Source organism: Cyanistes caeruleus, chromosome 3 (assembly GCF_971803275.1).
Source record: "Cyanistes caeruleus chromosome 3, bCyaCae1.hap1.1, whole genome shotgun sequence".
In the NCBI taxonomy this organism is placed as follows: domain Eukaryota; kingdom Metazoa; phylum Chordata; class Aves; order Passeriformes; family Paridae; genus Cyanistes; species Cyanistes caeruleus.
The window spans coordinates 90,728,945-90,756,673 of NC_141703.1; the positions used below are offsets into that span (position 1 = coordinate 90,728,945).

The window sequence follows — 27,729 nt, forward strand, 5'->3', positions numbered from 1 at the left end:
GGAGCGCGGGGAGGGGCGGCGCGGCGCCAGGGCGCCTGCGCGAGCGGGTGGGCGGCGGGCCGGGGGCCGCGGCGGGAGCGTGTCCCTGCCCCTGCGGCCCCGGGAGCGTGTCCCTGCCCCTGCGGCACCTGGAGCGTGGCCGTGTCCCTGCGGCGCCTGGAGCGTGTCTCTGTCCCTGCGGCCCCGGGAGCAGCGGGAGGCGCGGGCCCCGTAAGTACGAGCTCCGTCTGCAGAGCGGGGCAGCGCGGTGAGGGGCTGCCCGTCCTGAGGGCGAGCGGTGGAATTGCGGGGCCGGGTGTGGAAGTGAGCGCTGGGGGTAACGAATGCCCGGCCGGTGCTTCGGTTTGGGGTCGTTAGCGAAAGGGGTTGGTTTAATTGCACCTCCTCGGACTTGGAGCATCTGATACGTGGCCGAAACTGGGTCGGCTTGTGCAGCTCAGGAGTTACAGGGAGAACCCCTCATGGACATCGCAGGCAGGATTTGAGGCTGTGATCGTACAAGTAAGTCTGCCGGGACATAATGTTCATCATAGTATAGCTTTACTGAAATAATTAGGAATAGTTACATGTTTTAAAATTACGTACTCAGTAGAAGTACTTACTGTACTCGGGCTCGGGCATTATAAGTCAGGAGAACGTCTGCAATGCACTTTTAAAATTTTTGCATTTTAAGTATGGCTTTGGATGGTTTTGTATTACAGTAAATGCAGTACCGGGTGTTAATTTCTCCATTTCACACGTGGAAACCGGAGCACCGGCAAGTGACGCTCTTCACTAAACATTTTCTCGCTGACAGGATATAAATTATTTCATTTGCTGCTCCAGATGTTAATTTGGAAGAGCCAGAATAGTGAATCAGTGAGCTTGAAAGGAAACTTGTACAGGTTCACGGAAATAGTTGTTTGATGAAAATACTCCAGGTGATGATAGAAACAACTACCTGAAAAGAGGTTGTAGCCAGCTTGGGGTCGGTCTCTTATCCCAGGAAACCAGTGGCAGTACAATAGGACACAGTCTTTAAGCTGTGCCAGGGAAGTTAGACTAGACATTATGAAAAAATCCTCCATGGAAAGACTGATTTGGCACTGGAATGGGTTGCCGGGGAGGTGGTGGAGTTGATATCCCTGTGTTTAAAAACAGACTGGATGTGGCACTTAGTGCCATGGTTTAGTTGATAAAGTGGTGTTAAGTCATAGATTGGACTTGATGATCTCAAAGGTCGTTTCCAACCTAGCTAATTCTGTGATTCTGTGAAATGTGTTTGCAGATGTTGAGGGGAAGCAGAAGTGGGGCTACTAGCACGAGTATTCAAGTAGGTTTTATTTCTGAATCGTGATATAAATGCTTTTAAAATAGAGCTCTGATAAGATTTGAAACCTTGTAGATGTTAAGATTTTCACGGCAGTTTGGTAGTAATAAAGTAATAAAAAAAAAAGGAGTTACAAAAAGGAGAGTATGTATGTTCAGTTTCTTACTAATGCTTGCTTGTCTCCTGTGGATTTAACATTTTTTCTACCCCTTCATTTAACAGCTGTGGAAGTTCCCAAGGCACAGCTGAGGCAGTTTACAAGACCATTTTCAACAGAAAGGTTTAGAGAAAAAGGTGAAAGTTTGATGTCTTTGAGATAGCTACTATTAAAAGAACCAGAAGAAATAAACTTTGGGATCAGTTTGCAGTCTTCAACTTAAATATTTACACTTTCTGTCAGTAAAGTTGGTAGCTATTTGAGATGCTCTTTCTCTAAATATTTGTTTTCTTTTCCAACTCAGTGTTGATTATGTAAGTCTTCTGTTGTTAATTACATACATGATTAAATTTAGAATACTTAAAAGCACAACTTTGGGGTTTTGTATTATACTTTCTCGCTGCTCAACTTGGATAATGTTTCATGATGCTTTCTTTTACATTGTGAAGTATTTTTATACTTCCTTTAGGTATGATTGATCCTGATTTTGATTGATGTGGGTATTTGTGAAAGCTGTGTTTCATTTGCACAAATACATTTCAGTTAGAAGACATTTGCTACTTCAACTTTTCAAAGCTTGAGTTTTTGTTTCTCTCTTTGTTTTGAGTTGGCATGTCCTTCTCTTTGAAATAATATGTAGGAGAAAAATAGAAGTTGAGGGGTGCTTGAGTGCTGGCTTTCTATTATATGATTTGAAGTCTAAGTTACCTGTATGAGTTTGGTAAACTTGACTTTTGTTAGTTTGAAGGAGGTGTGCCTGGAGATTCTGTAGCTGGTCAAATGACTCAAGAATTTGGTTAAAAACCAATTTTTTATTTTTTTTTTGTAAATAGCTGTTTTTTTTTTTGTTGTTTTTTTTTATTGCTTCAGAGACTGAAGGTTTTGCCCTGCATATAAATGGGACCTTGAAAATATTGTAAAATTATGGGAGAGAGCTTCCTTCACTTTTTTTCTTTATGGCTTTCAACATATTTAGGGTGTTTTGTAAGTATTTTGTCTTCTGTTTGAAGTGCTGTGGCAGGCCTGCAAGTAACATGCCTTACAGCTACAATTGGGTCATCTTGGTGTTGTGAGAGCAACAGCTGGGTAATATTTATTTGTCAGGCAATGAATTGTGGGATAAAGCTATCATGTATTATAACTCAAATAATCCTTTTATACTGATACAATGGTGATTGAAAATGTGTGCAGTTACAAGTAATAGCAATGTATTTGGATCTGATGTTTGTGGGGCATTAGCAGCACTAATCTTGTGCTTCCCCTCAGTCTTCAGTCCTGTAGTTGACTTCTGAACTCTTGTATCTAATTTTATTCATCAGTGAGATGGGAAGGGGGTAAGACCTGCACAGTAGTGAGAAGTGAAGGGTTGGAAAGGAGCCACTTCCCCCTGCTCTGTTTCTGAGTTAAGTATCATCCTTCTTGACCTTCTTTCTTCTTCCTGGGAAGAGAGAGAGAGCCTGTAGACTGCTTGGTTGGAGAGGCAGGAGCACTTTAGTCCTAAGAGGATAGGACAGAATGAACCCAGTCACATCTCCCTTAATTCTTCAGACTCCCAAGCAGGATCTGGTTAGGTGGGGGAAGAAAATTAGTAACTGAGTGTAAGAGTGATAAGCTGTCTCCCTCTGCCTGAAGTTTTACTGAGCTGCTTGTTCTAAAGGTTTAATAATATCCTGACTCTCAGGACTATATTTTTCAAATCACTTCTGCAAGCACTTGATGAAAAATTCTTATTGCAATGTTGTACTAGTTTCGAGCTCCAAAATACTATTCTAGGCCATAACACTTCCAAAGGGTTTGAGTTAGAGCTTTTAAATTGTATGTTTGAAACTTTTCTACGGCATAAAAATCCATCTGCAGATTGGTTGAAAACTGGCATAGGTGTAAATTGTGTTTTAACATGGAAAAAAATCCCCTACATTTGATAGTTTGACAAAGTCATGCCATCTGTACAGCTTTTTGATGGATGTCTTTGCAGTAGGCCCTGAGAAATTTTAATCCTTACTGGGATAAGACTGTAAAAATAATAAACAAGTAGATCTGTTCATGCCTAAGGAAGCTTTAGCTGGAACGTCTTTGGTGTAGTTCTTATGCTGAAGCATCTTCATGAGAAACAAATAATGAGATTCTGTTCTCAGTTGCTTTCATATTACATGTTCAACTCTGTTAATTTTCTTTTTTTTTTTTTTACAACTTTGTTCACAGATACTTGTTAACTGAAAATTATAGATTTATTAAGTAGCCATGGGCCTACACTGCTTCTGTATTGCTTTAGCTATCTGTGGTTGACTCTTTCATTTTAAAAAATGTATTGTGATGCCAAAGTAAGACTATGCAATATTGTAATATAGTAGTTTTCTCAGATGTTATTTTATTATGCAGGACAGAGTTGAGTGAGGAATTTGACCAGGAATGTGCTGAAGTGTTTTTGTAAAGTGTCAAGGCCTCTGACATCTGTCATCTATACTGACTGATGCCACTCCAGCAAGGCAGCAGCTGCCAGAAAAAAACAGGGTATTGCTGAGTTGAGTCGTGACCCGAACATTCCATTACACATGAGGTTCCTGTGTTCACAGAAACCTGTTTTATTAAGTATTTTTTTCAGGATATTTCACTCATCTTGGATGGGAAGGTGTTTTTAAAAAGTGCTTGTATTCCTTAAAAAAAAATATTTCTGTGGTAAGCATTAGGGAGTGATGGGCTGTGCCAGAACTGTTTGCTGTATCCCTCACTCCGTCGCTTTGGCTGGGCTCAGGCTGACAGTGCCGTGTCTTACAGTGAGGTCAGTGGCTCAGCTGTAGTTGTGTAACAAGAAGGGCCATTCATAAATGTGTTTCTTGGCCTAGAGACGCTAGATTGCATTTCTTAGCGTAGCATCAGAGTTCACTGTGCCTCAGGAAAGTGAAAACTGTGCTGCAGGATTGGAGTAGCACCTGCTCATTTGCTGTGGCTGGGGAGAACTCTCACCTGAGTCTACAGTAGTCAATCTCATGTTATAGCAGGCAGAGCTGCCTTGAAGGAAGCTGCAGCCTGTGGAATCCTGGCCTGGATCAGCAATAGTGTGTCCAGCAGGATTAGGGTAGTGATTGTCCCCCTGTATTTGGTACTAGTGAGGCCACACCTTGAGTCCTGTGTCCAGTTCTGGGCCCTTCACTGCAAGAAGGACATTGAGGTGCTGAAACCAGTCCAGGCAAGGGCAGCAGAGCTGGTGAAGGGTCTCGAGCACAAGTGCTGTGAAGAGCAGCTGAGGGAGCTGGGGTTGTTTAGCCTGAAGAAAAGAAGACTCAGGAGAGACCTGACCTCTCTTTAGAACTACCTGAAAGGATTGTTCTCTTCTCCCAAGTAACAATCAACAGGACAAGAGGAAATAGCCTCAAGTTGCACCAGGAGAGATTAGATTAGATATTGGGAAACATTTCTTTATGGAAAGGATTGTCAAGCCCTGGAGCAGGCTGCCCTTAGAAGTGGTTGAGTCACTGTTCCTGGAAGTATTCCCAAGACTTGTAGATTTGGTGCCTAGGGACATGGTTTAGTGGTGGGCTTAGCAATGCTGGGTTAACAGTTGGACTCGATCATAGACGTGTTTTCCAAACTAGATGATTCTACAATTCTGTGGCCTGCATTCCTTGTCCCCCTGCACTGTTGTGGGTTGGTGAGTGGATAAGGTGGGAATGAATGAGTGAAGCTAAGCCTGGGAAGAAGGAAGTGGAGAGGAAGTGTACTTTTTGTCTCCCACCATCCTACTCAATTTTTAATTGAGAACAAATTAATTTTCCTCAAGCTGAGTCTGCCTTGTCAGTTGGTAAGTGACCTCTGAGTATTTACCTCCTCTTCTTCTGTTCAGGTGTGGTAGAATGAGAGTCTAGCAGCCAGAAAATCAGGAGTACACAGTCGGAGGACAATGGACTTCACACATACTGGTGCTCAGTGACTGCTGCATTTGTCTAATGCATTCCCTGTGGAGACAGTTGTTATTGATCATAAACCAGAGCAGGCTGGAATGTGGGGATAGCACTCCTTGTTCAGGGTAATGTTGAGTGGAAGAACAATGGTATCCCTGTTAAGGATATGCAAGATAATGAGACACTCCTATTCTCTGTCTTGCATGTTAAAAATGTGTGGAAGTTCCTCTTTCAGTGCTTTTCTGCTGTGATGTTCTCTTTGTAGGAAATGAAATTATTTTATTTACATGCTAAGACTTTCCTCATTTGCATAATTGCAGTCGCTTCTTCTGTGGTGCCCACACTCCTGGAGACAGTAAGTTGTGTAAGCTAAAATATCCAGGCTATTGCCCTGGTTTCAGCTGGGATAGGGTTAATTTTCTTTCTAGTAGCTGGTACAGTGGTGTGTTTTTTTAGTATGACAATAACGCTGATAACACAGGTATGTTTTGGTTTTTGCTGAGTAGTGTTTACCCCAAGTCATGGACTTCTCAGTTTCCCATGTTCTGCCAATGAAAATGCTGGAATGGCACAAGAATTTGAGAGGGGGCACAGCCAGAACAACTGACCCAAAATGGCTGAAAGAATATTCCATACCAAAGGGCATCATGCTCAGTGTATCAGCTGAGGGGAAGGCTGGTCAGGGGCAGCTGCTCAGGGTCTGGCTGGGCATTGGTGAGCAATTGCATCATATCCATTATATATTCTAATTATCATTAATATCACAGTTATTCTAATTTTTATTTTATTCCTTATCTGTCTTATAAAACTGTTTTTATCTCAGCCTGTAAGTTTTCTCACTTCTAGTTTTCTGATTCTCTTCTCCATCCCACTGCTGGTGGGGAGTTGAGGGAGTGGCTGTGTGGTGTTGCCAGCTGGGGTTAAACCACAGCAGTTATTTCCTGGTGTGTTATGTATTCTTTTATCTTCCTTTTTAGTTTGTAATTCAGGGAGTTGGAGCTGCCAGTACCTTTGTTCTTTTATATTGAGTATCAAGCAGTTAGCAAGTTATAAAGGGTGTAGAGTCAGCACATCTGTGTATCTCTTTGTACTCTTGACATAACTGGAGTATTTGAGGTGGTAGTGGCTATTACTGTAAATCAGGCCCCACAAGTGCACCTTGGTCTGTTTCTTTTTAACTCATATGTTTCCTCTTTAAAATTGCCTGGTTCCAGGCAGTTTGTAGAACGTTGCCAGTCGTTGCCTGGAAATATCTATTATTCTCCTAAAATAACCATTCCCAGTCAACTGAAAGCTGAACCACTGTTTTTCTGCTGGTTGTCATGTCAGGGTTTCTGACATTTTTCAGTAGACAAAGAATTACAGAAAGTTGCTAGAAGTTCTGCTTGCTTCCTAATCCAGCTAGCTCCATGTTTTCATGAGAGCTTGTGCTGGTGCAGAGAAATTATGGTTTGTGGACTGGACCAGAGTGAAAAATGAGATGATGACAACTGAGACCCAGACTAGTCTGGCTTTGTGATTGGCCAGTTGAAACATGCGGTAGTGCTAAAGGTTCTTTCTGCACTACCGAGTGTCTGAAATGAGGAAGCTTTTCTCCCAAATTCTTGTGCAATCCTGAAAATAGGTAAGACCTTTGTGGAACAGAGGAGGTGCCACTGACTCAAGAAGCCTTGAAATACCTACCTGCTTGGAGTGCATGTGTTGCACAAAGAGTACAAACAGGTTTGAGTTACAAGAGGTTTAACACTTGTCATGAGGCTGCACCTATACTTGCTCTCCCATCCTTTACAGCACTCCACCTTACCCTGTGTCTGCTAGGTCGTTGCAATGCTGCCTCCCTGGCAGTCTGAGGGAGCCCCAGATAGGTGAGATGACAAAGTGGCACCTCTGTTTCCATCCAGCTGATCCTGTGGGATTGCTAGAGGAGTTTTACAGGTCAGAGTGGTAGAAAAAGCACCTAGTCCTGGATGTTGCTTTTCATGAAAAGGGTCAGTGAGCCAGGCTGTTTGCATAAAGTAGATGCTTTGGTCTGTGGTGGGACTGTTATCAATGGATGTGTCTAGGTGATAACAGAGGAGTGTAGTGGGAGCACTGGGACTTCTCCACAGGTACGGACAAGAGGGTGGGCACAGGAGGGTATGTAAAAAGAATGACATCTCCAAATGGAGAAGATGCCGGAAGGGCACTGATAGATTGTGGTTTGCTTTTTGGAGCAAAGGCTTGGACCTTTGTTTCTAATGGAAAAGTTAGGTGTGGGGATTATTTCTGAGCAGTATTGCTTCTGTCCCGATATGCCCAAATGCTTGCGTGCTGTTTCTGCTGTGCTGGGAGGAAAGGAGGGAGGCTGGCTGCCATCCCGGGCTAGTTCATGAGCTGAGGGAGGGGCATGTGGGACAGCACCACGGAGCCTCTTTGGCCTGAGGAAAAGTGAGACTTGTTGGCTTTTTTTTTTTTTTTTTTTGGCCCCTCCTTTTAATTTTTTTTTCCCCATCCTGAGATATTGAGCTGATTCTTTCCTACAGCCTGTGAGAGGTAACAGAGGTCTCTTTATGGTGTGGGGTTTCCTGGATGAAAAGTTTCCGCTGCTTGTGAAGTGCTCTCCGTAGTTCTTGGAGTGAGTATTTGACAGGGAGGAGGGATGTGGCAGCAGTAGTGAGTGGTTTAATGTGCTTTCTTCATTTGGCTTGAAATTCTGAGAAGTGGAAAGGGAGTTTGTTTGAGGATTGGGTTTATTTTTTTTGTTGTTTGTTTTTCTTTTCAAATAGCACCATTTCTCAGTGCAGTTGGTGGGTTTTAAATAGGAAGGGGTAATAGGATTATGAAAGTGTTACATAAAAAAGAGGTATTAAAAGCTATTGGTTTAACGGCCTACTAAGAAACAAATCTGTTGAAAAGAAGGAAGTGCCTATGAAAGGAACAGGTATAGACTCTTGTAAACCTTGAAGACTTGCACTGTCCTGCATAGAAAAGCTGATGCTGTACAGTGATCATTCTACCTTGCCTCTTGTCAGGAATTTTATTTCCTTCTTGGTAGATTTCATGAAGAAGACTGCGACACTTCCTGATGTATCTGGAGCTAACCCATTGCTACTTTTGATTTTGGCCTAGATAAAATAATAAATGTCTGTTTAGTACAGAGCTGATTAAATGCAGTCCCAGGGAATTCTTTCATGCTTCATTTCCTGACTGAACTTATTACAGTTTTTAGAGTTAGGCTGAAGTGAATGCTCGTTGCTGCTGAACCTGTTCTGCTGCCTTTGGAATTTGTGTGTGAGCTTGAGGAGCTTGCAGAGATTTCTAGAAAATCCTGCGTGGGAAATCTGTTTGTACTCGACCATGCGAAACAGGTAGTCAGAAAGTTGGCTCATGTAAATTAAAAATTAATTTTCCTTTCATCAGATGAAAATATCTTTCTGGAGCTGTCCTGCAGATGTTCCCTACAGGGTGAATTTTTTTAAATGTGAACATATGCAAAGTAAAATTTCGGCACCATGTTCTCACTGATTATTTATACTGTTAAGCATAACTTTTTTTGGATAAGTAATCAGGTGAATCTGGGCTTTACTGTAATTATCACAGTGATAGTTTTTATCTAAAAATATATAATGGAAAAATCACTGTTTGGAACATAATGAGCTTTTATCAATTCCAGTTATTTACCAAATTTTGTTCATAAGGTTACTTTCCTTCGCTAATATCTGGATGAGGGCTATGAGTTCTCAGTCTTCTGGCTGATACTGACTTGTCCAGGAATTCTGCTTCAATGAAAAGGAACAGCCTTTAGTCCTGTATTCTTGGGCATTTCTGAGCTTGGTAGTGCTACTGGTTTCAATCAGGAGGCAAATGCACAAGCTGACCCTGCAGCCCTTATATGGGGAACCAGTTTATTTGTATGTTACTTGCTCATTCTGTGCTTACACGGTGTGTCAGACTCCAATGCATGTATGTTTCTTCTGGGAAAACCCTGGATGAGTAGGGATGGGGTTCTGATCTTCCTAGTTTGCTTCAGAAGTAGTCTTGTCCATGCTGGAAACTTGCTAATATTTTGGACTACTTGGATGGAAAAGAGCAAGTTAGGGTTTAATGTTTGTGCCATCAGACTCAAGGATGAGAACTGAACACCCTTGATCCTGGAGGAGTCATGCAGCTCTGTGTACTGGAGGGGTTCCTGCAGATAAATCTTTTATGAGCAGTGCCAGGAACCTTCCAACAAAGAATTAGAGTTTGGCATGTGATCCAAAACACATAGCAGGCTATAGAACTTGAGTTGTCTGAGCTGCAGAGCACAAGGGACAGTTGTTGGTACAGATGTGATATTGGGGAAGGCAGGACATGCACTATTTTTGTGCCTCAACATGATCAGGGAGCTATTTAGAATTGTGTTACAGCATATGTCTAGATACAAATATATTTGTGCATGGATGGAGACCTTTCATCTTTTCCATTGATTTTAGAATTCTGACTACCATATTTACATAACTGTGGCTTTGTTCTGTTTAATTTTTTATTTATTTTTAATTCTTTTTGAAATTGCTACTGTGCTGGCTTGGGCCTTGTGGTCTGAAGGGCCACACCCTTCTAGCCAGCTGTAACTTTCTAAACTAGGTTTGGTTATGCTTCACTGAGAAATTTTTTGACAAGAAAGTTGCATTTTATGTTTCCTATGAAAGTTTCTTTGGTCTATTTCATGAAGGTCACATACAACTAGAGTCAGGTTTCAGAGCTATGAGAAGTGTTTAGTTGCACCACAAGTGTTCCCCCACCCATGTTAGAGTGTTGGTCACCGTGGCTTACGAAGTACAGGAGAAAAAAGAACCATGTTTCCAGCTTCTGAGATACTATTGTTTATAGGAAGATTTGTTCAGTATTCAATTATTGTTTGCACATGGTATAATGCATTATTAGGTAGCCTTTTTTCACCACCACCCCCAACCAATATATCAGCCATAATCCAGGGATATCAAAGATGAAAAGATGTGCTTCATTAACTACATAGGGAACAAAAGGAAGATGGGAAATTTATCAGTGGGACAGGGGACTTGATTGGTCAGGATGTGAGAAGGACTCAGCTGCTGAATTTCTCTTCTGCCACAGTTGTTACTGTCAAGACTATTAAGGCTGGAGTAGATTTTGCATTACTATTCTAGTCAGTATTTGATTAAGACTATGCCCTTAATAATGATTTTATGTTATGGATTATAACTCTGGCTTTTATACTACTTCTCCAAGTATGGCTTTTTAGCAGCAGGCCCTGAGCTTAACTTTTTTTTTCCTTTAACAAGGGCCAAGCTCTGGTCTTCTTGACTCTAGGTTAGCTGCCTGACTTACCAGCTAAGGTACTTTAGGCTTGCTGATGAAAGATGACTTTTTTAACTCACGAGTCCTTCGTGTGAAATAGTAACACAACACCCACCCTCCACAGGGGCAATGACCAAGGGTATTTTTTGTTTCTCTGACAGGCAGTTGCTTATTGAGGATTAACTGCTTGCTTGTCCTTTTATTCTCAGTTATTGTCCTTTAAGTTCACAAGTTCTCAGACTTTGGCAGGAGTCATAAAAGTGACAGCTCTTCACTGTCATTTTCTTTCATAAGGGTACAGCTCTTCCACAGTTCTTCCTCCTCTGTTGGTAGAATCAGGTTTGCCTTTGTGCACATACCATTCTCATGTTTCAGGGGGAAAAAAGCCAGGCAAACAACCTTTTATTTTAACCTCTGAAGTAATAATGTAAGGTGAATTAATGGTTAAATTGATTAATCTGTGTTTTTTCCATTTAAAATACCAAAATACCTATATGTGCCTGCATTTTGAAATACATGCTGTATTCTCTGTAGATAACACCAAAAAATCAGACTGCAGATTTCTGAAATGTGAATTATTGTCCTTCTGCATGAGTGCTGTGATGAGCTGAAGATGACTTATGGTTGTGATTGTGTGTGCATATTTATACTGCCCTGTTGAAGGGCTCGAGTGTATTTTAAGCAGGAACAGCATTCTGTCGCTGCCACAGAAGCCAGTGGAAATGTGAGTTTAGTTAATATGGGAAATTATTCACACTGACAGTAGTATAGTGTGAATATTTGTCAGGGACAAATATTTTAGTAGCAACTACTTAGAGAATCTTGCTAAGCTAACAAAGGAAGTTGATATGTGTGAAATCTGGAGTAGGCGTTCAGGAGAGTAGAAACAAGATTGGTGCAGTAAGGTCATAGTTTATGTCCATAACTTTAACATCCTAGTACCTTAGCAATTTAACATCTGTATGCTCTTCCTGATATTTTAATGAAAACAACAAAATATTTCAGAAACTGCTTCTTCTGACTAATACTGCTGCCTGCCTCTTGGTGTTTCTTTATGTCTTTTCCCATGGATAGTTAATTTTTAACTTTATTTATGAACAAAAGAATTTCTTATGTTAGCACATTTGCACTAATCTGAGTACCAGTGGTGAGCAACTGTTGAACTCTTTTCAAAGATTGCAGTCCATTTCTGGGAAAGTGAGAAGCTTTCAATATAATAAATGCCTTTTGATTTGCTGCACGTTGAGTTCAGTATTTTAACTTTTATGTTGTCCTTTTCACCCCAGGTTAATCTGGGTGCACTTGGGTTGGGTGATGATGAAGAAAACTCCCTCCTTGTGCATATACTTTGTGCAGTGAGATGTTTGGTTTGTTTTGGAGAAAATTACACCCTGTGAGGGAAGTGCTTCACCTGATGAATGCTGCATAGAAGCTAAGATGCCATGAAAGGCAGCAATTTAGATCATGCCATAGAAACTTGTAGGTAGAGTTTAGATAAGCAAATTCTGAGGTCTATGATTTAATAATTACAGGCTAATATTACCCATGGGGTCCACACTGCTCTCAGATGATTCATAGAGCTTATCACTGATTTCCTGTGTGCAACTATTGCAGGGTGTAAATTGATGGGGGAGGGTGGACGTTTTCTCTTTCATTTGAGTCCCTTTCTTAGAGCATTACTGTGTGTTGCCTGTGAATGGGGAGTGCAGGTTGGCTCTTCCATGAACTGCCTGCCAGAAGGGGCAGCAGCTGGTAATTAATTCCCAGTGAACCCTAAAAGCTTGGGAGTTCATCTTGTTAGTCCTGGGTCAGGCTCCCATACACATTCCCATGGATCAGCAAAATTCTCAGGAAGACCTAAGGTATAAACTAGTGGAAATGGAGAGTTACTGTACTTCTTGTGCCTGTGAAATCACTCCAGGGTCTCATGTGTTTTAGAGGCTGGTATAAAATAACATTTTCCATGTTTTTGTGTTTCTTCTCTTTGGTCTATCCTGTTTCACATGCATTGTCTTTAATCACTGCTTTTGCTTCACTTAGCCTCAGTCCTTGTTCTTCTCAGAGGTGGCAGTTTTCTTGTGTGTTTTCTGTATCAGAGCTCTCGTTTATTAAAATTTTATTCTTTCTCTGCTATGAGATGATAACAACAGCCAAAGGAAGAGTGGTAACTATAGTATGATGGCAGTGAAAGGCTATATGAAAATGGAGCCCTTGAAAGAGGGCAGGAAGTGGAATAAAGGACTGGCTCCTCATAGACCTAACACTTTTAAAAAACTGAACCTTTGCCTTAAGGAGCAGGAAGATTTTCCTCCCTCACTTGTGTGTGAGAGGGAGAATACTGGACAAAGACCCAAAAGGTGGTACTGACAGGCAGCAGATAATAATGATTTCTGATACCAGTCAGGTGTTGGGTTCATGCTGCATTGTGCAGAGCAATGTAGCATCAATAATACTGTCTTTCAGAAGAAAACAGTTTATTTCTTCAGAGATTCATGTGGTGTTTATTTTGGATGGGCTTTACTCATAGTCAGCAGAATCTCTTGCTTTCCAGCTGTTGTTAATTTTTGTAGGAACAGAAGTAGTAAAACCTGTGTATTGCCAGACATTGTACACAGACAACTTTGCTTAGTGGTTGCATTTTCTGATCTGAAAAAAAAAAAAAAGATTGAGCGAGAAGAACAAAACAGGAAAAATGATTTGCATAAAATCGTGCAGCTGGTTTGTGGCTGAACTAAGACTGAAGCTCAGTTTCTTTGTTTCTGACCAGTTGTTCATACTTGCTGTTACTTTTGTGTATTGTCATAACCTTTTTTCATGAAATTTGTAAAGGTGTGGAAGTGGCAGAAACTAATTCTCTCCTTCCTTTTTTCTTTTTTTGTAGTCCAGGTTAAAATCATATTTTGTGACATTCGAAGAGCAAACAATACTATGGCTCCATGAATTTCAAAACTTCAGGAAGTGCGGCAGCCCTCCCTACCTCCAGCTTTACTTCCCTGCTGTTCTTATTGGGATCTGTGATTTCATCCCTACTGGATATGCAGTGACCTGCCTTGGCATCAGAGCAGAGGAAGCTGTTTGTGCATCAGGGAAAGCCATGGCCTTGGGCTTGAATGTTTTAAACCTCTTTTATAAGTTCAAAGTGTTGGTGCTTGTCACTTTATTTGTGATGGTGCTATGGACCACATTCGGTTACTTAGTGGACACCAGACAGGAACTTCCTAAAGCTAAGATTATGGTGGAGTTTTTCAGGAAGGTAACCAGCCTGGAGCACAGTCAAAAGGAAGAGAAGATTGAATCCACTGCAGGTGTTCCCATGGTGAAGTCATTTCAGAGTCCCTGCCCAGCTCTGTCTCCGTACCTGCGTAAGTAATGGTGTTTTCATCTCCTCTCTGACAAGTTATCCTCTGTACTGCTGCTGATTTGGATTTCTTCCTAGCCATATTCCAGTTGGATACCTTTTCTGTGAAACAAATACAACCAGTTGCAGGAAGCACTCCTGGGTGAGGGAGTGTCTTGTGGCACCCAGTGCCTGTGCTGGGTCTGGCTGGGAGAGCAGCTGCTGCTGCACTCTGCATTTCTTGATAAAACAGCTTTGGTAACACACCAGTAATGTGGCTACTCTGAACAGTGTTTGTACTCTGATGAGGCTTTGTCTCAGTCTGTCCTGGCCCCCTAAAATCCAGTGGGGTGGGCAGGAGGCTGGGAGTGGATGTAGCCCAGACTGCTGATCCCAGCTGACTGCAGGGGCATCCCATACCTTGTGACTGCCATTCATCATGCTCAGCAGTAAAAGCTCAGGGAAAGGAGGAAGGAGGGATGTTCATGGTGGCAGCATTTGTCTTCCCAACAACTGCTGTATGTGCTGAAGCCTTGCTTCCATAGATGTGGCCAGACACCTGCCTGCCAATGGGGATAATGAAGGCATTTTTCTTTTTCCCTTCTTTACATGTGCATCTTCTGCTTTTTTAAAAATTAAATTATTTTTGTCTTAACCACTAGTGTTTTCATCTTTCTTCAGTTTTTTTGCCTTTTCATTATTAAATATACTTTTGTGTCTCTGTATTGACAATTGAAAGACTTCACAACTCTGTTGGAGTTAGCACTAATTATAATGAAGGTTCAAATGGGTGACTGTTTTCATGGTTTGGGCATTTTTATTATTCTACTTTTTTCTTGGCTTGATACTGCTAGCAGCACCAGGCTCCTGCTTTGCAGGATCGTGTCATTATCTTCTTTCTTTTCCTTATTGTGAACCTGATTAGGGATTTGTTTGGGAAGCTGGATTCTTCCTTCTTTCCTGATGTAGTCCAAAAAGTTTGTCTCCCTGCACACCCTCACCCTGACCCCAAGACACATTTGAATAATTAAATGCAGCAATGGCTGTAGCCATCAGAGGCGCCTGTACCATACTTTTTCATGGGCTTGCTGAGTCCAGAGGAGATGGGATGATAGTTCAGTGCAAGAGAAGGGATGAAAATTTAATTTGGCTACAGAAAGCCTTGGTATGTTTTATCTTACTAATTCATAACCTTAAGCCTGCTGTGCTTTTTTTGTGCTTTTGGTACCGATGACTTCTTACAGCCACAGTCCTATGTCTCTTTCCCTTTTCTTCTCCTCTGCTTTGCCCTGGCAGTCATTTCTGGCCAGTCCTTCTGCAGTAGCTCAGAACTTCTCTTGGGTTTTTAAAAAATATTTTTATTTTATTGCTACTATTTCATAGTCAGTTTAAGCATACTTGACACACTCTCCTTCCACTGCCTGCATAAAACACTTTTAGTACTACTTTTCTCTTGGAAGGGGCAGGGAAGCCATTTGGAGCTTGAACCCGGGCATCTTACACTGATTACATAATGCCTCATTAAGTGATTGGACCAGCCAGAACCTGAAATGACTCAGGAAAGGTTCCTGTGCTTCTCTTGCAGGAGGTGCCAGGAAACTCTCCTTCAAACCATCTGTTACCCTGGAGGAAGTACAAAAGGAGAACCCTCAGGTAGCCAAGGGCCGGTACCACCCTGTGGAGTGCTCAGCCCTGCAGCACGTGGCCATCCTTATCCCACACCGCAACCGAGAGAAGCATCTGCTGTACCTCCTGCAGAACCTCCACCCCTTCCTGCAAAGGCAGCAGCTGGATTATGGCATCTACGTCATTCACCAGGTGAGGCAGCTCTGCAGAGCTGTTTGAGTGAGGGTTATGGCTGCACCCTGCAGCCTGAGGAGAGCCTTCTGCTGCCTCTGCTGTCTGACAACAGCCCTCTAAGCCTGCCTCCCAACAATTCTGCTTACTGGGGGATGCAAAAGTGCCTGCAGCCACTGCTGGTGGCACTCCTGGATCTCAGGGCTGGGGAGTATTGGCAGTGTCTTTAACTGGTGTTCATTTCTCAGTCCAGGTAATTTGGTTCTCATGCAAGGTAAGCATCCTTTGCCCTGCTAATGCGACTCACTTCTCTTGCAGTATCCACACATGTAGGCTGGCCTGTTCTGTCTTCACATTTGGATAGAAGGCCCCAGTTTGTCTCTAGCCCTTCTCTCCCATCAGGCTCTTGTGCTTAGTAAGTCGTGTCTATCATGTGGTTTTACTTTTGCTTTCTCAAACTAAGCACGACAGCTCCTGCTTGTAGCTGCTTTATTTGCCCAGCAAATGTGGTGGGAAGTAGTCATCGTGGAAGAGCACCTTGTTCCTGAAGGATTTATTAATTTCTTTATTTGCATTCTTTGCAGAAATGCTGTTTCAGTAAAACTTAAGCAGACCTGTGCCACATTGTCTTTCAGCAAGGTGCCTATGTTCTAATTGCATGTGCTAAAAGCATGATATATTTCTCTTTTGTAATCTGTTGTCTTTTTCTTGATTGTTATGTTTGCTTTCTTTTACTGTTGTTTACTTATATGTTCTGCTTTGGCTCCAGAAAGTCATTTGAGACAACAGAAGAAAAAGGTGACAAGTTAAATACGGTTTCTCTGCCCTCCTGATTAAAGAGCTTAGAGTCAATAAATCAGTTAGAGACAGTGCTTTCTAGGTGAAAGCTTCCACTCTCACACTTCTGCTCAGGTGAATGTCTCAGCAGAACAGCAATAAAAGTCATGGCATGATATTTTTACTTGGAATGAACTGTTCTTTCATTGTTTCGAGTCATCATGTGGCCTCTAGAGTGGAAAAATGAGGGCTTTTTTTCCTGCATTAATAGGTACTATAATCATACATTTACTGACTCATTCTAGCAGGAAGCAGTGTTTAGGAATAAATTATTGGGAGAAAGGCTATATCTTTTTAATTTATTGAAATATGTGGAGAACTGCTGTTGTCATGTTGTCAAGGCTGGAAGCATTCACGTAGCTTTTCCATGTAGACAGGCATGCCCAAAGACTGGAAAGTGGGTCTAACAAAACTCTTCTGAGGAAAATCCATTTCCACTCTTGATTTGTGATGTCATTAGTTGTTCTAAGTCTCTTTTGCAGAAAGACAAACAGGATTTAATTGTTAAAATACACAGTCTACTTTGGAGACAGATTAAATGGACCTTTTGTAATTTTTTTTCTGAGCCACTGAAGGGCTTACTCCAGACTTCTTTATGGGCTGCTTTTAACATCTTTAAAGTCATGCTTCTCTAAATGCATGCATACATGAATGCTGCACTCAAAACAATGTGAGTTTGTAATTCCTAAAGAGTGAATAACTTCTTTGCCAACATAATCTGGTCTTGTGGTCAGTGTTATTTGTCCATAGAAACAAAGGGGAACAGTTCTGTCCTCGATAAAAGATGAGTAAATTTTCCATTTGTTCAGTGTGTGAACTGCCCTTCCTGGAAAGCAGTGTCAGCTGGCATTTTGCTGCTGTGGCGGCTTGCACTGATGAGGAAGACAGAATTTCAGCAGATGAAAGAGGCTGTCCTGAACTAAGCTGTATTTGATACTCAATACAAGTGATGTTCTCCAAATGTACCTTACCAGACATCTGATTTGTTCTGTTCACTCAATAACCTATGTTTTCATCCTCAGAAGGAGACTTTCTCATGGGTATTTTTATATACAAGACATTTTAAGAAAAACAAAACACACACACACACAAAAAAAACATTCAGAAATTTGACATCCTGATTTTGGGTGAATTGTATCTAAATTTTTTACTGGAAAATATCTCTCCAGAGGATGCATGCAATTGATTATCCATCCTGTAGTTTCTCAGAATGTGCACCGTATTGAATTTTTTAAACTGCAGGGATGGAGTTGTGAATCCCATAAATCTTCTTCATTCCAGAGCAGATGGTTGTTTTAGTGAAAAAATCCTGCTTTAAAGCAAAGTGTTACTTCATAGAACAATAAAATATGCTTTGTATACAACAGCTTTTCCTTACAGCTCACCTTCTCTCAGCCAGGGGAGGCCAACTTCTTTCACATTTTCCATGGACCCTTCTAGAAAATTTCCTAGAATTCCAAACAGTTTCTCTTGAAAACATTTTTTTATATTGTTCTTTAAAGTACACAGGTTCCTTGCTGTGGAAAATTACTGTCTTACCTGTTTCTGGGAGGGTAGGGGTTGGTCCTGTGGCTCCCAAGTGGGAACTTGAGGCAAATCCTCACTTTGTCCTCAAGAGCAGAAAGCCTTCTGCAGACTGGTACACTGTGCAGCCAGGTGAAAAATGAAAATATCAGGATAAGCACACATCTTGCTCCAAAATGAATGTTGATGTGATAAGCTTACAAAACTGCCAGCTGTATAGGGATATACTTGTACCTCAGAGGTGAAATTAGATTTTTGAAAAGTGAATACTAAGTAACTTAGAGCAAAAGCAAACGATGAAGACTAGTGAAAAGATGAAGCTCTGTGCTAGGAGCATGCTTCCTTCAACAGCATCATCAGGTTATAGGTAGGAGGTAAAAATGAAGAGACCTGCTTTTTATTCCCACTCTGCCACCTGTGTGTGAGCTGAGGAAGTACATGGAGCTCTTTCAGCATTGCTGTCCTCCAAGCTGAGGGGACAGGCATAAATCGTTCATGGCAAGGGCTCTGACATCTAGAGACTAATTAACATGGGATTAACATGGGGTTTGGTTTTGTTTTGCTTTTATTAAAAGGAACTTCCATGAGCCTTACTGATAGAGTTGTATGGAGTACCAGTTTCTGGACTGAACTGATACCTCTTCTATTGTGGAGCCTGGTGGTAACTCCAGGACCAGGGGCATTTATGCCATGGAGCACTCACACTTGTGGTGGCCAGCTAAGCACAGGCTTTCCTGGCCCTGGCTGGGTGTGTTTGTGGTGAATAGAGGCTGGAGAAACACTTTGCACTGTTGGCCACTTGGATGCTGTGCCCACTGCACTCTGTGCAGTTACTGTTTCCAAGGTGCTGGAAAAGCCATGCAAGTGTGGTTGCAAACCCTGCAATGGAACAAATGCCCCGGAGCAGCTCTGGTTCAAAAGCTGTGGCACCTTTTTCAGAGTTGTTTTTCCATTCTTTTCCACAGGCTGGAAACACCAAATTTAATCGAGCCAAACTGCTGAATGTAGGATACCTAGAGGCCATAAAAGAAGCAAACTGGGACTGTTTCATTTTCCATGATGTGGATCTGGTGCCAGAAAATGACTTTAACATTTACATGTGTGACACACAACCAAAGCACCTTGTAGTTGGCAGGAACAATACTGGATACAGGTAGGAAACCAGGAATATGGAAAGAATACCAACAGGGAAATGCCATGTTACTGATAATGTTCCTCTTCTGATGGAGCTGTGTGCTGGTATCTACCCTTCCTCCTGACACCAGATTTAACACTTCACCTCTCTGGAGTACAGGAATGGACAGACACCTCTGCAGTCAGCCCTGTGGTCACCTGCACAAATTATCATTGCCATTGTTTTGGTTTCTGGAGTTGAATTATGGGAGGGGAAAGCAATGTGCCCAGAGGATGTGCAGAGACCTTCTGGCAAAGCTAGATACATATTTGTAGTTTTCTGATCCTGTGATTTGAGGGACTGATCTTACTATAACAGAACTTGCCACTTCTGCTGTTGAAGAGGTAATGTCTGATATTGAGAGCTCAAGTGTGGGAATTTGCCAAGGGATAGGGCTGTCCTTTAATTACTTGACTGAACAGTATAACACAGGATCATTCTGATTTTTAAATTAGTCCCTTAAGTGCTCATGTGATATAAATAGTTTAAAGTGAAAAGTCAGGTTCAGTCCACCTCACAGAGAAAAAGCTCCTGAGCTTGGTGAATTTAATGACTGAAAGTGCTTTCATTGAACTGACTTCTTTCAAGATTCAGTTCATGTCACGTCACTCTAAATATTGATTAGAACTGGGCTTTTCAAAAGCTGATCTCTAAGTACTTTGAAGTAAAGCTCTGCTTTGCTTCTGCATTTCCTTTGTTAAATATATGAGAAAGAGGTGGGATGTGCCAATAGCAACACAGAATAATACTCACTTTCCAGCCATTTAGTGAAAACTGGAACAAGTACGTACGTACTAGACTTGTGACAGGCTTTTGGAGCACTTGCAGAGCCTTGCAGAGTATTCCACTGGAATGCTGGTGGCTTGAATTTGATAATTCAACTTGAATTGATAATTAATACTTTTTCTGTGTCACTGCCTGTGTTTATACTTCCATGAAGTGGGGTTAATAGTGCTCTCATTCCAAGGCACGTATGGAGGAATTCAGATTCTGAGCTCAAGAATGATACTTGAACTGAGCTGATACCACAGATTGAAATCCCAGTTGGGTAACCTCAGTGTTTTGCTGCAGCTGAGGTGAGCATACTGAGACATGTTGCTCAGATGAGCCAGAGAAAACTGAACCCATCCATGTTCTATATTAACACAAAATGTCCTGGGCAGAAATGCAGGTTGGTTTGTGTTTTGTGGGATTTTTATGGTTTGGTTTGATTTTGGGATGTTTTTGGCGGAGGTGGTGGTGGTTGTTTGTTTTTGGGTTTTTTTTTGGTCTGTTTCTTGGTTTTGGGGTTTTATTAGTTACCTGATGTGGGGTGGGGGGAATTATTTTTCTTCCAGGGGACTATATTCTATTGTGATTCAGTGTGCAGTAATCTCAGCAGCTATGTGCCTTTGGAGAGCCAGGGCCTTATCTTTAGCTACATAAACTACAGCTCAGTTTTAGATTCTTTTAGACAGAAGACTTGTATATTAAAGCTTTGAAGATAAGGTTGGGAAAACTCTTATTTTAATTACGGTTTTTCCTTGAGACCAGCACAACATCTTTTCCTCCTGACGATTCCTGTTGTATGTATTCGCTGTCCAGTTTTAAAAATCCCAAAGGAGTTGATGTTCTCTTGTCCTCAGGAAAGGGGTGGTTACAGGGGTTGTTACAGAGATGCATTTTTGCAGGTGATGCCAGCTGGGAGCAAGTTATGCCTGGGCCCTCCTAGTTCTGTGCTGCCTGAGGAGGGTTGAGTGGGCAGCACTGTCCTGGTTACAGGATCACAGAATGGGTGGAGTTGGAAGGGACCTCTGGGAATCATCCAGTCCAACCCCTCTGCCAAGGCAGGGTCACACCTAGAGCAGGTGACATAGGAACTCATCCAGGGGGGTTTGGAATGTCTCCAGAGAGGGAGAGTCCACAACCTCCCTAGGCAGCCTGTTTCACTGCTCTGCCACCCTTCATGGAAAGTTCTTCCTCATGTTGAGGTGGAACTTCTTGTGTTTTTGTTTATGGCCATTGCTCTTCATCCTGTCAGTGGAAACCATTCAAGGATCTGGCAACATCCCCTTGGCACCTAGCTTGCAGATATTTTTTTGCATTGATGAAATCCCCGCTCAGTCTTCTCCAGACTAAGCAGGCTCAGCTCCCGTAGCCTCTTCTCCTAAGAGAGATGCTCCAGACCCCTCATCATCTTTGTGGCCTCTGCTGGACCCTCTCCAGCAGTTCCTTGTTATTCTTGAACTGTGGAGACCAGAACTGAACACAGCACTCCAGATGTGGCCTCTCTAGGGCTGAGTAGAGGGGGAGAATCCCCACCTTGTCATGCTGGCCCCACTCTTCCCAGTGCACCACAGCTCTGACTCCTTTGGTGTCTGTCTTTGCAGTGGTATAGGGGAATTACAGGGTGAATACAGGATGTGTGTGCATGGGAAGTCAGTTTCCAAACTCTGGGGTGGCTGGAATGGGATGTGGTCCTGTTGGTGGTTGTCCTGAAAGCACGGCTGGGAGGGCTCTGCCCTGCTGTTGCTGTATATGGGACCTCCTTGCTGTCCATTCCATTTGTTTACTGCATTCCTCTGGAGTATCCATAGCAGAAGTCTCAAGGTAGTAATATGCAATTAAAACTTGATGGAACTTCCTCTACCTTGTGGCTTGTCTCCTCCAGGGGAAGAGATAAAGGAGAGGGAACAAATCTGTTTACAAGTCAGGCCTGACCAACCTGATAGCCTTCTCTGATTTGACTAGCTTGGATGAAGGTGTAGTAATAAGATAAGGTAAGATAATGTTTATCTTAGGAAGGCTTTCAACACTGTCTCCCATAATGGCCCCACTGAAAAAGTGATGAAGTATGGACTGGTAAGTGGACAGTGAGATGGGCTAAAACTGGCAGAACTACTGGGCTCAAAGGGTTCTGATCAGTACAGCAAAGTCCAGCTGGAGGTCAGTCACTAGTAGTTTACACCAGAGTTTGATACTGGGGTTGGTACTGGTTAGTCTTCATCAGTAACCTGGAAGGTGCAGCAGATTGCACCCTCAGCAGGTTTCCATAGGACAGAAATCTCACAGGGTTGGTTTATGTAGCAGGGCCTTTTTCAGACTGGAGAATGTGGCCAGCAGGAATCTGAACAGAGTTAAACAAAGGGAAATGCGCCTGGAGAGAAGTAACTCTCTGCACCAGTAGCTGCTGGAGGCCATCTGTCTAGAAAGCAGCTTTACCAGAAAGGATCTGGGGCCAGCAGTGTGCCCTTGTGACAGAGGCCAGTGGCATCTTGTGGTGGGAGTTACCAACATGTTGAGGGAGGCAATTGTTTCCTTGTACTCAGCACCATGGAGATGATACCTGGAGTCTTGTGTCCAGTTCTGGGACATACTGGAGCAAGTCCAGGAGAGCCTGAGAAGATGATTAAGGAATTGCAGCATATGACATGTCAGGGAGGCTGGGAGTGTTGGGACTGTTTAGCAGAGAGAGGGCAGAGGGGGATCTTAGGAATGTGTATACGTACCTGATGGAAGGAAGTAGAGACTGTGGAGCCAGACCCTTCTCAGTGAAAGGCAAGAGGTAATGGGCACAGACTGAAATACAGGAAATTCCACTTAAACATATGAAAAAGCTTTTTTTCGTTGTTTTTTTACTATGAGTATGGTCAAATACTGGACAGGCTTCCCAGAGAGATTTTGGAGTCTCATTCCTTGGAGATGCTCAGAATCTTACTGAACAAGTTCCTCAGCAAGCTGCTTTTGAGCAGAAGGGTTGGATTAGTCTATGGGCCCCTTTAGCATTCACAGTTCCTCTGTGATGCTGAGTAAAAATCAGCCAGGAAAAACAGTCTTCAGGGAGGTTGTGTTGAGGGTCTTGTGTTTATTTATTTTCTTTGGTGTTTCTCAAATTGTATTCATGGTAAACTAGAACTAATAATAAGCCTTATCTGGCATGTCAAATGCCATGAGTCCTTTCTGGCCTTGGCAATTTGTTCATCTGTTTAGATTCACGTACATGTACAAATGCAATCTGCAGCTGTGTGCCCATCACCTCTGAGTGAGCTGGGGCAAGGTAGTAGAGCCTGTGTTGTAATGTTACGCTAAGGGCCAAGACAGAGGAGGGCATCATAAAAAGCAATTAGCAGAACGGCCTAAGAAGACAAACATGATATGTAAACATCTTTTTAAAGCAGATACGTTTTTCAGGATGAGGAAGGTAAAAGTTAGAAATTAATCTCCTTTAGAGCTGAGCTCCATTACATTGGGTTACTAAGTAACTTGCACTGTACCTTACCTTAGAATTGGAATTGTTATTGCAATAGCCAGTAGCACATGTCCCCTTGCTGTGAGCTGATTTCTTTCCAAGTTTTTCAGATTCAGCTTTAAGATATCAGTGGCTCACTGTTGTTACTGAAGAGCTTCCACTACATTAGTGCATAGCTTTGTTGCTTTTCTATACCTCAGAGTCCCTGAAATGAAATACCTTTTTGGCTGGCAAGGGGAATTGTGTAAAGAGAGAGAAGCTTCTGAATAAGACTCTGTTCTCTCAGTTGGAGGGGTAATTTTTTCTGACCTAAAGCATATCATAATCTTTTTGTGAAGAGAGCAGGACCAGCTTTTAAGAATTTGTGCACCCTTAACTCTGTGAAAGACAAGTCTAGACCTGGAGTATCAGGGTGATGCTTTCATTGTTGATAGAATTTGGCTTAATTTTTCATTCTCTCTTCTTGTACATCTAGGTTACGGTACCGGGGATATTTTGGAGGTGTAACTGCTCTTACAAGAGATCAGTTTTCCAAAGTGAATGGATTTTCTAACAACTACTGGGGTTGGGGTGGAGAAGATGATGACCTTCGAATCAGGTAAACAATGAGGAATTAGTTTTAAGAAAAAATTCTAAGAGCCTCTGAGAGCACAACACCCCAGGGGCCTTTATTCAAAACAATGTTGAATAGTATTGCAGTGGAGATGGGAAGTGTAAGACTTAGTTCTGTAAGGAGTTTCCTCTTTGCAAGGGTTAGGTATGTCTGATGCCTAATTCTCTTCTTCACAGCAGTGTTGGCTGGATGTGGGTTAAGTTATTTGATTGGTTTGGTTTGGTCTCAGACACCCAACATTTGTATTCTTACTTGGAAATTGGTTATAATTGAAGTCTGGAGTGTGGTTTGCCAGAGACACAGAAATGTAACGAGTTCCAGTGCTTTGCTAGAACGTGGGAGTGTTTTGGTGGGACTGTGTGCTTTGCATTCATTGACTACTGGATTTACTCCAAGTAGGGCTTAGTTTATATTTGTGTGGTGTTGATTATAGTGAAAATAGCAAATAACTTGAATTTTAGAAAGGCTGCATATATATGCCTATGCCCTTTGTTCTTGTGAAAACTCATCTTGCAGATGTGCCTGTCAAAGTAAGAAAAACCTGTTGGCTGGAGAGGTTTAGTGGGACAAAGAAGTCAGCCAAACTTTTATATTGATCTTTTGCCTTTGCTTAGGAATAAACCTCTAATCCTGCACTGCTTTTAGTAAATGGAGAAAAAGCCACAGCAAACAGCAGATAAGAACCCACAACTCCTCAAGCTTTGCTGGCAGAGCCTATCAGTTTCTAACTTGATTTATACTCAGTCATTTTTAAGTTGTTATCCTTTTCAGTTGCTTAAGTACGCAAACAAACATTTTGGGGACATAAAAATTATATCCCTGGTGTTGTTGTAAAATACACAGAGGATTTAGTGTGTTAAAAGTTAGGAACTTCCAAATTAAAGTATTTCTTGGTGTCAGTTCAGCAGATTGGTCAGCTCTGTCTCATGAAATCTGAAAGGTCTGCTGGAGGCATGGATTTCTGTCCCTTAACCACAGATATTTTTTTCCTTCTTACTCCTGCCTAGACACACCAACTTCTCTGTGACCTCCTAGGAGCTGACTTTTATAGTTTAAGGGGGTGGCTTGGTGATATTTTATTCCCTGGCTTCCTATGCATGACAGTTCTTCCAGATGTTCCCATGGGCAGCAGAGAAGCAGCAGGACAGCAGGATTTACTGAGGGTCTCTATGATGCTTGCAAGGGGTTGGAAACAAGTGATGTTTTTGTGTCGCACTTTGTAGCTTTGCAGCCCTTGAGGTCTTGGTGGGGAAACCGAGTCATGACCCAGTGTGTGCTCTGCAAACTGGCCTTGGCTTGTGCCATTTCTCTTGGCTGGGCCTTGGGCGGGGCTGGTGACCCGAGTTTGCAGAGGTAGGTGATGGCAAGCTTGCTGTCTGAGGGGTTGTTGTGCAGAGATCCTTGGAGCCTTCCCGAGGGAAGTCAGCAGATGGCAGCATCCCTTCGGTGCCCTCAGAATTCGGGGCCGGGGACTCTCGAATTCTACTGTTCTGCCTCTGGAACAAACGTGATGGTCTCTTGGGCTCCCTCCTAAGGCGTTTATCACAGATACTTCAGATCATTTGTTGTATTTGTTTGATAATTTACTGCTTCAAAGTCATGGAAATCTGTGAGGGGCTCAGTTTTTTTTAAACTCAATTTCCTGTTTTTCTTTCAGCTCACGAGTTATTAGCAAAGAGGTGGATTATTCCTTAATTCCCTTGTCATGAAGTTTCTTCCTTTCTGCTGTCAGGGCAAAGTTGTGCTCCACAGATATGCGTAACGTCAGAAGCTCCAGCTAAGTGCCTGATGTGAAACATTTAAATCCGTGCTTCTGGCATTGTTCTCAGAGAAATTTTCTTCATGTAAACAAATAAAAGTTTTACAGCGGCCTGCCAGCTGTTGAAAACCAAAATTTTTACATTTTTAAAATTTTTTTTTGTAAGTGGAGAACTATCAAGTACAGGGGTTTTATTGCAGGAGTTGAGATGAACTTGTTGCTGAACATGTGGAGACTTGCTACAGGGCAGTACAGATTAGTCCAGTCAATACTGATATAAATGTACTGTGTTGTATGTGTGCTTAAAGCTCTACATCTCTACTGTAGTAGCTACCTGCTTCTGTTCAAAATAGGTGTATTTGTCGTCCCTTCCAGACCTGTTCTCCAGGAATGCAACTCTGAGCCTCATTTCTCTGGAAAAATGGGCTGTGGAAGAGATGCATATGAGCTTTTACAACTCTCTGTATTTGCTTCCATGGCATCTACAAGAGATGAAGTCTCCAGTTGTTGGATTTTTTTCATTAACAGCTGGTTTATAGGTGTTGTCTTCTTCACAACACTTCCTATTGCTTCTTGCAGGGTTGAGATGCAGAAGATGAAAGTGGTGAGGCCGCCTGCTGATGTGGCCAGGTACACGATGATCTTCCACAACCGTGACCATGGTAATGAGGAGAATCGAGAGAGGTAGGTCAAGAATAGGTTTCTTGCATTGTCTTGCTCTGTGGCTGAGCCAGGCACCTGGGGGACAAGTTCTTTGCCCTAAGCCATACAGGCTTTTTGTGGTGCCCAGAGGCTCTGGGGGACATCCCTGTGACAACACTGTTCACAGCTGTTTTCTCTACATGAGATCTTCCTAGAACTGACTGGGTGGTGTTCCCTAGAAACTTCCAAAATTACACTTACATAGGTATGATTTGAGCATGATTTCAGATTGAGCCAAAGGATTTTTTCCCCCACAGATGGTTGTGGTGAAAACAGGAAAAACAGGATTTTGCATTCCCAGTAGATAGAAAATGGCAGTAGCTTTGCTTCCAATTTTACTGCCATTGGGAAAGCGCTGAAAACGCCTCTCCTGTGTGTGTCAATGAAGATTTTTCTCCTCTTTGTCCTCAGGATGAAGCTTCTCCGTCAGGTCTCAAGAACATGGAAGACAGATGGGCTGAATTCCTGTTCCTATAAACTGCTCTCTGTGGAACACAATGCGCTGTACATCAACATAACGGTGGACTTCAGTGTGCAGCCCAAGGTCTCATAGGGGCCAGCATGTCTCAGGTTATAGGAAATGCCAACAGATCTCCTTTGTGGCTGCTGTTAGATCAGATGACTTCCAGCACCTGCTTGGAAGAGTTCTTCAGTAGCATAGGAGAAAGTGTTCCTGCACAGCATCTCATTGACTGGTTGAGAGTTTCCTTTTGTGAGGACTGGAGTTAGACTGACCCAATGGACAGGTCCTCATGTTCTTCTATGCACTTTTTGCTGGGACTTTGGAAAAAGTGTCCTTGTTTGGGCTGGTCCAGTGGAAGGACTTGAACAAAGTCCCTGAAAAAAAATTTGATTTTGCAACTATTTCTAAAGTACAATAATTCTTCAAGAATGACAAACTTGATGAGAAAAGTTAATTTTTTCTAGCCTAATGAAAAACTGCTTATGTGTGAGGGAAGAGCAGTAATGGTAATGGGCAAGATGTTACAAATTTCTCAATAAATGCGGTCCACTGAACTCCACAGTGTCTCGTCCTTCACACCACAGTGTCCCCTGCTGAGGGGCTGCTGACATGTCCTGTGGCAGTGCTCAGTC

General features: G+C 42.4%; 2 protein-coding genes across 18 annotated transcripts in view; one reads left to right on the forward strand and one right to left on the reverse strand.

Moving 5' to 3' along the window:
• The window catches only part of TMEM39A (transmembrane protein 39A), a 29,269-nt gene extending 28,957 nt beyond the window's left edge, over nt 1-312 (reverse strand). Inside the window, exon 1 of one of the 2 annotated variants that reach the window (XM_023941082.2) lies at nt 129-312. The gene's annotated coding sequence lies outside the window, so the exon portion shown is untranslated. The remainder of the gene's footprint in view (nt 1-128) is intronic. The other variant, XM_086882832.1, reaches the window with a different exon arrangement.
• Nucleotides 21-27,651, forward strand: B4GALT4 (beta-1,4-galactosyltransferase 4). Of its 16 annotated transcripts, none has more exons than XM_023941127.2 (10): nt 30-210; nt 436-501; nt 1,268-1,312; nt 1,532-1,603; nt 13,545-14,025; nt 15,586-15,818; nt 19,124-19,311; nt 24,036-24,158; nt 26,512-26,616; nt 27,046-27,651. In XM_023941127.2, the coding sequence occupies exons 5-10, from the start codon at nt 13,758-13,760 to the stop codon at nt 27,185-27,187; spliced, it is 1,059 nt and encodes a 352-aa protein (XP_023796895.1). In that variant the 5' UTR covers nt 30-210; nt 436-501; nt 1,268-1,312; nt 1,532-1,603; nt 13,545-13,757; the 3' UTR covers nt 27,188-27,651. The 16 variants fall into 16 exon arrangements, with proteins under 16 accessions (XP_023796900.1, XP_086738965.1, XP_023796895.1 ...); XM_023941118.2 differs by having other exon boundaries at nt 124-210; nt 13,550-14,025; XM_023941132.2 differs by lacking the exon at nt 436-501 and having other exon boundaries at nt 21-210.
• The last annotated feature ends 78 nt before the right edge of the window (nt 27,652-27,729 follow it).

Bases quoted from the DNA above. Each gene is read 5' to 3' on its own strand.
- B4GALT4 (XM_023941151.2), top strand. From the start codon at position 1,268: ATGTTGAGGGGAAGCAGAAGTGGGGCTACTAGCACGAGTATTCAA. The intron at 15,819-19,123 runs GTGAGGCAGCTC...TCTTTTCCACAG, and splicing joins GCATCTACGTCATTCACCAG to GCTGGAAACACCAAATTTAA. The intron at 24,159-26,511 runs GTAAACAATGAG...TGCTTCTTGCAG, and splicing joins GATGATGACCTTCGAATCAG to GGTTGAGATGCAGAAGATGA.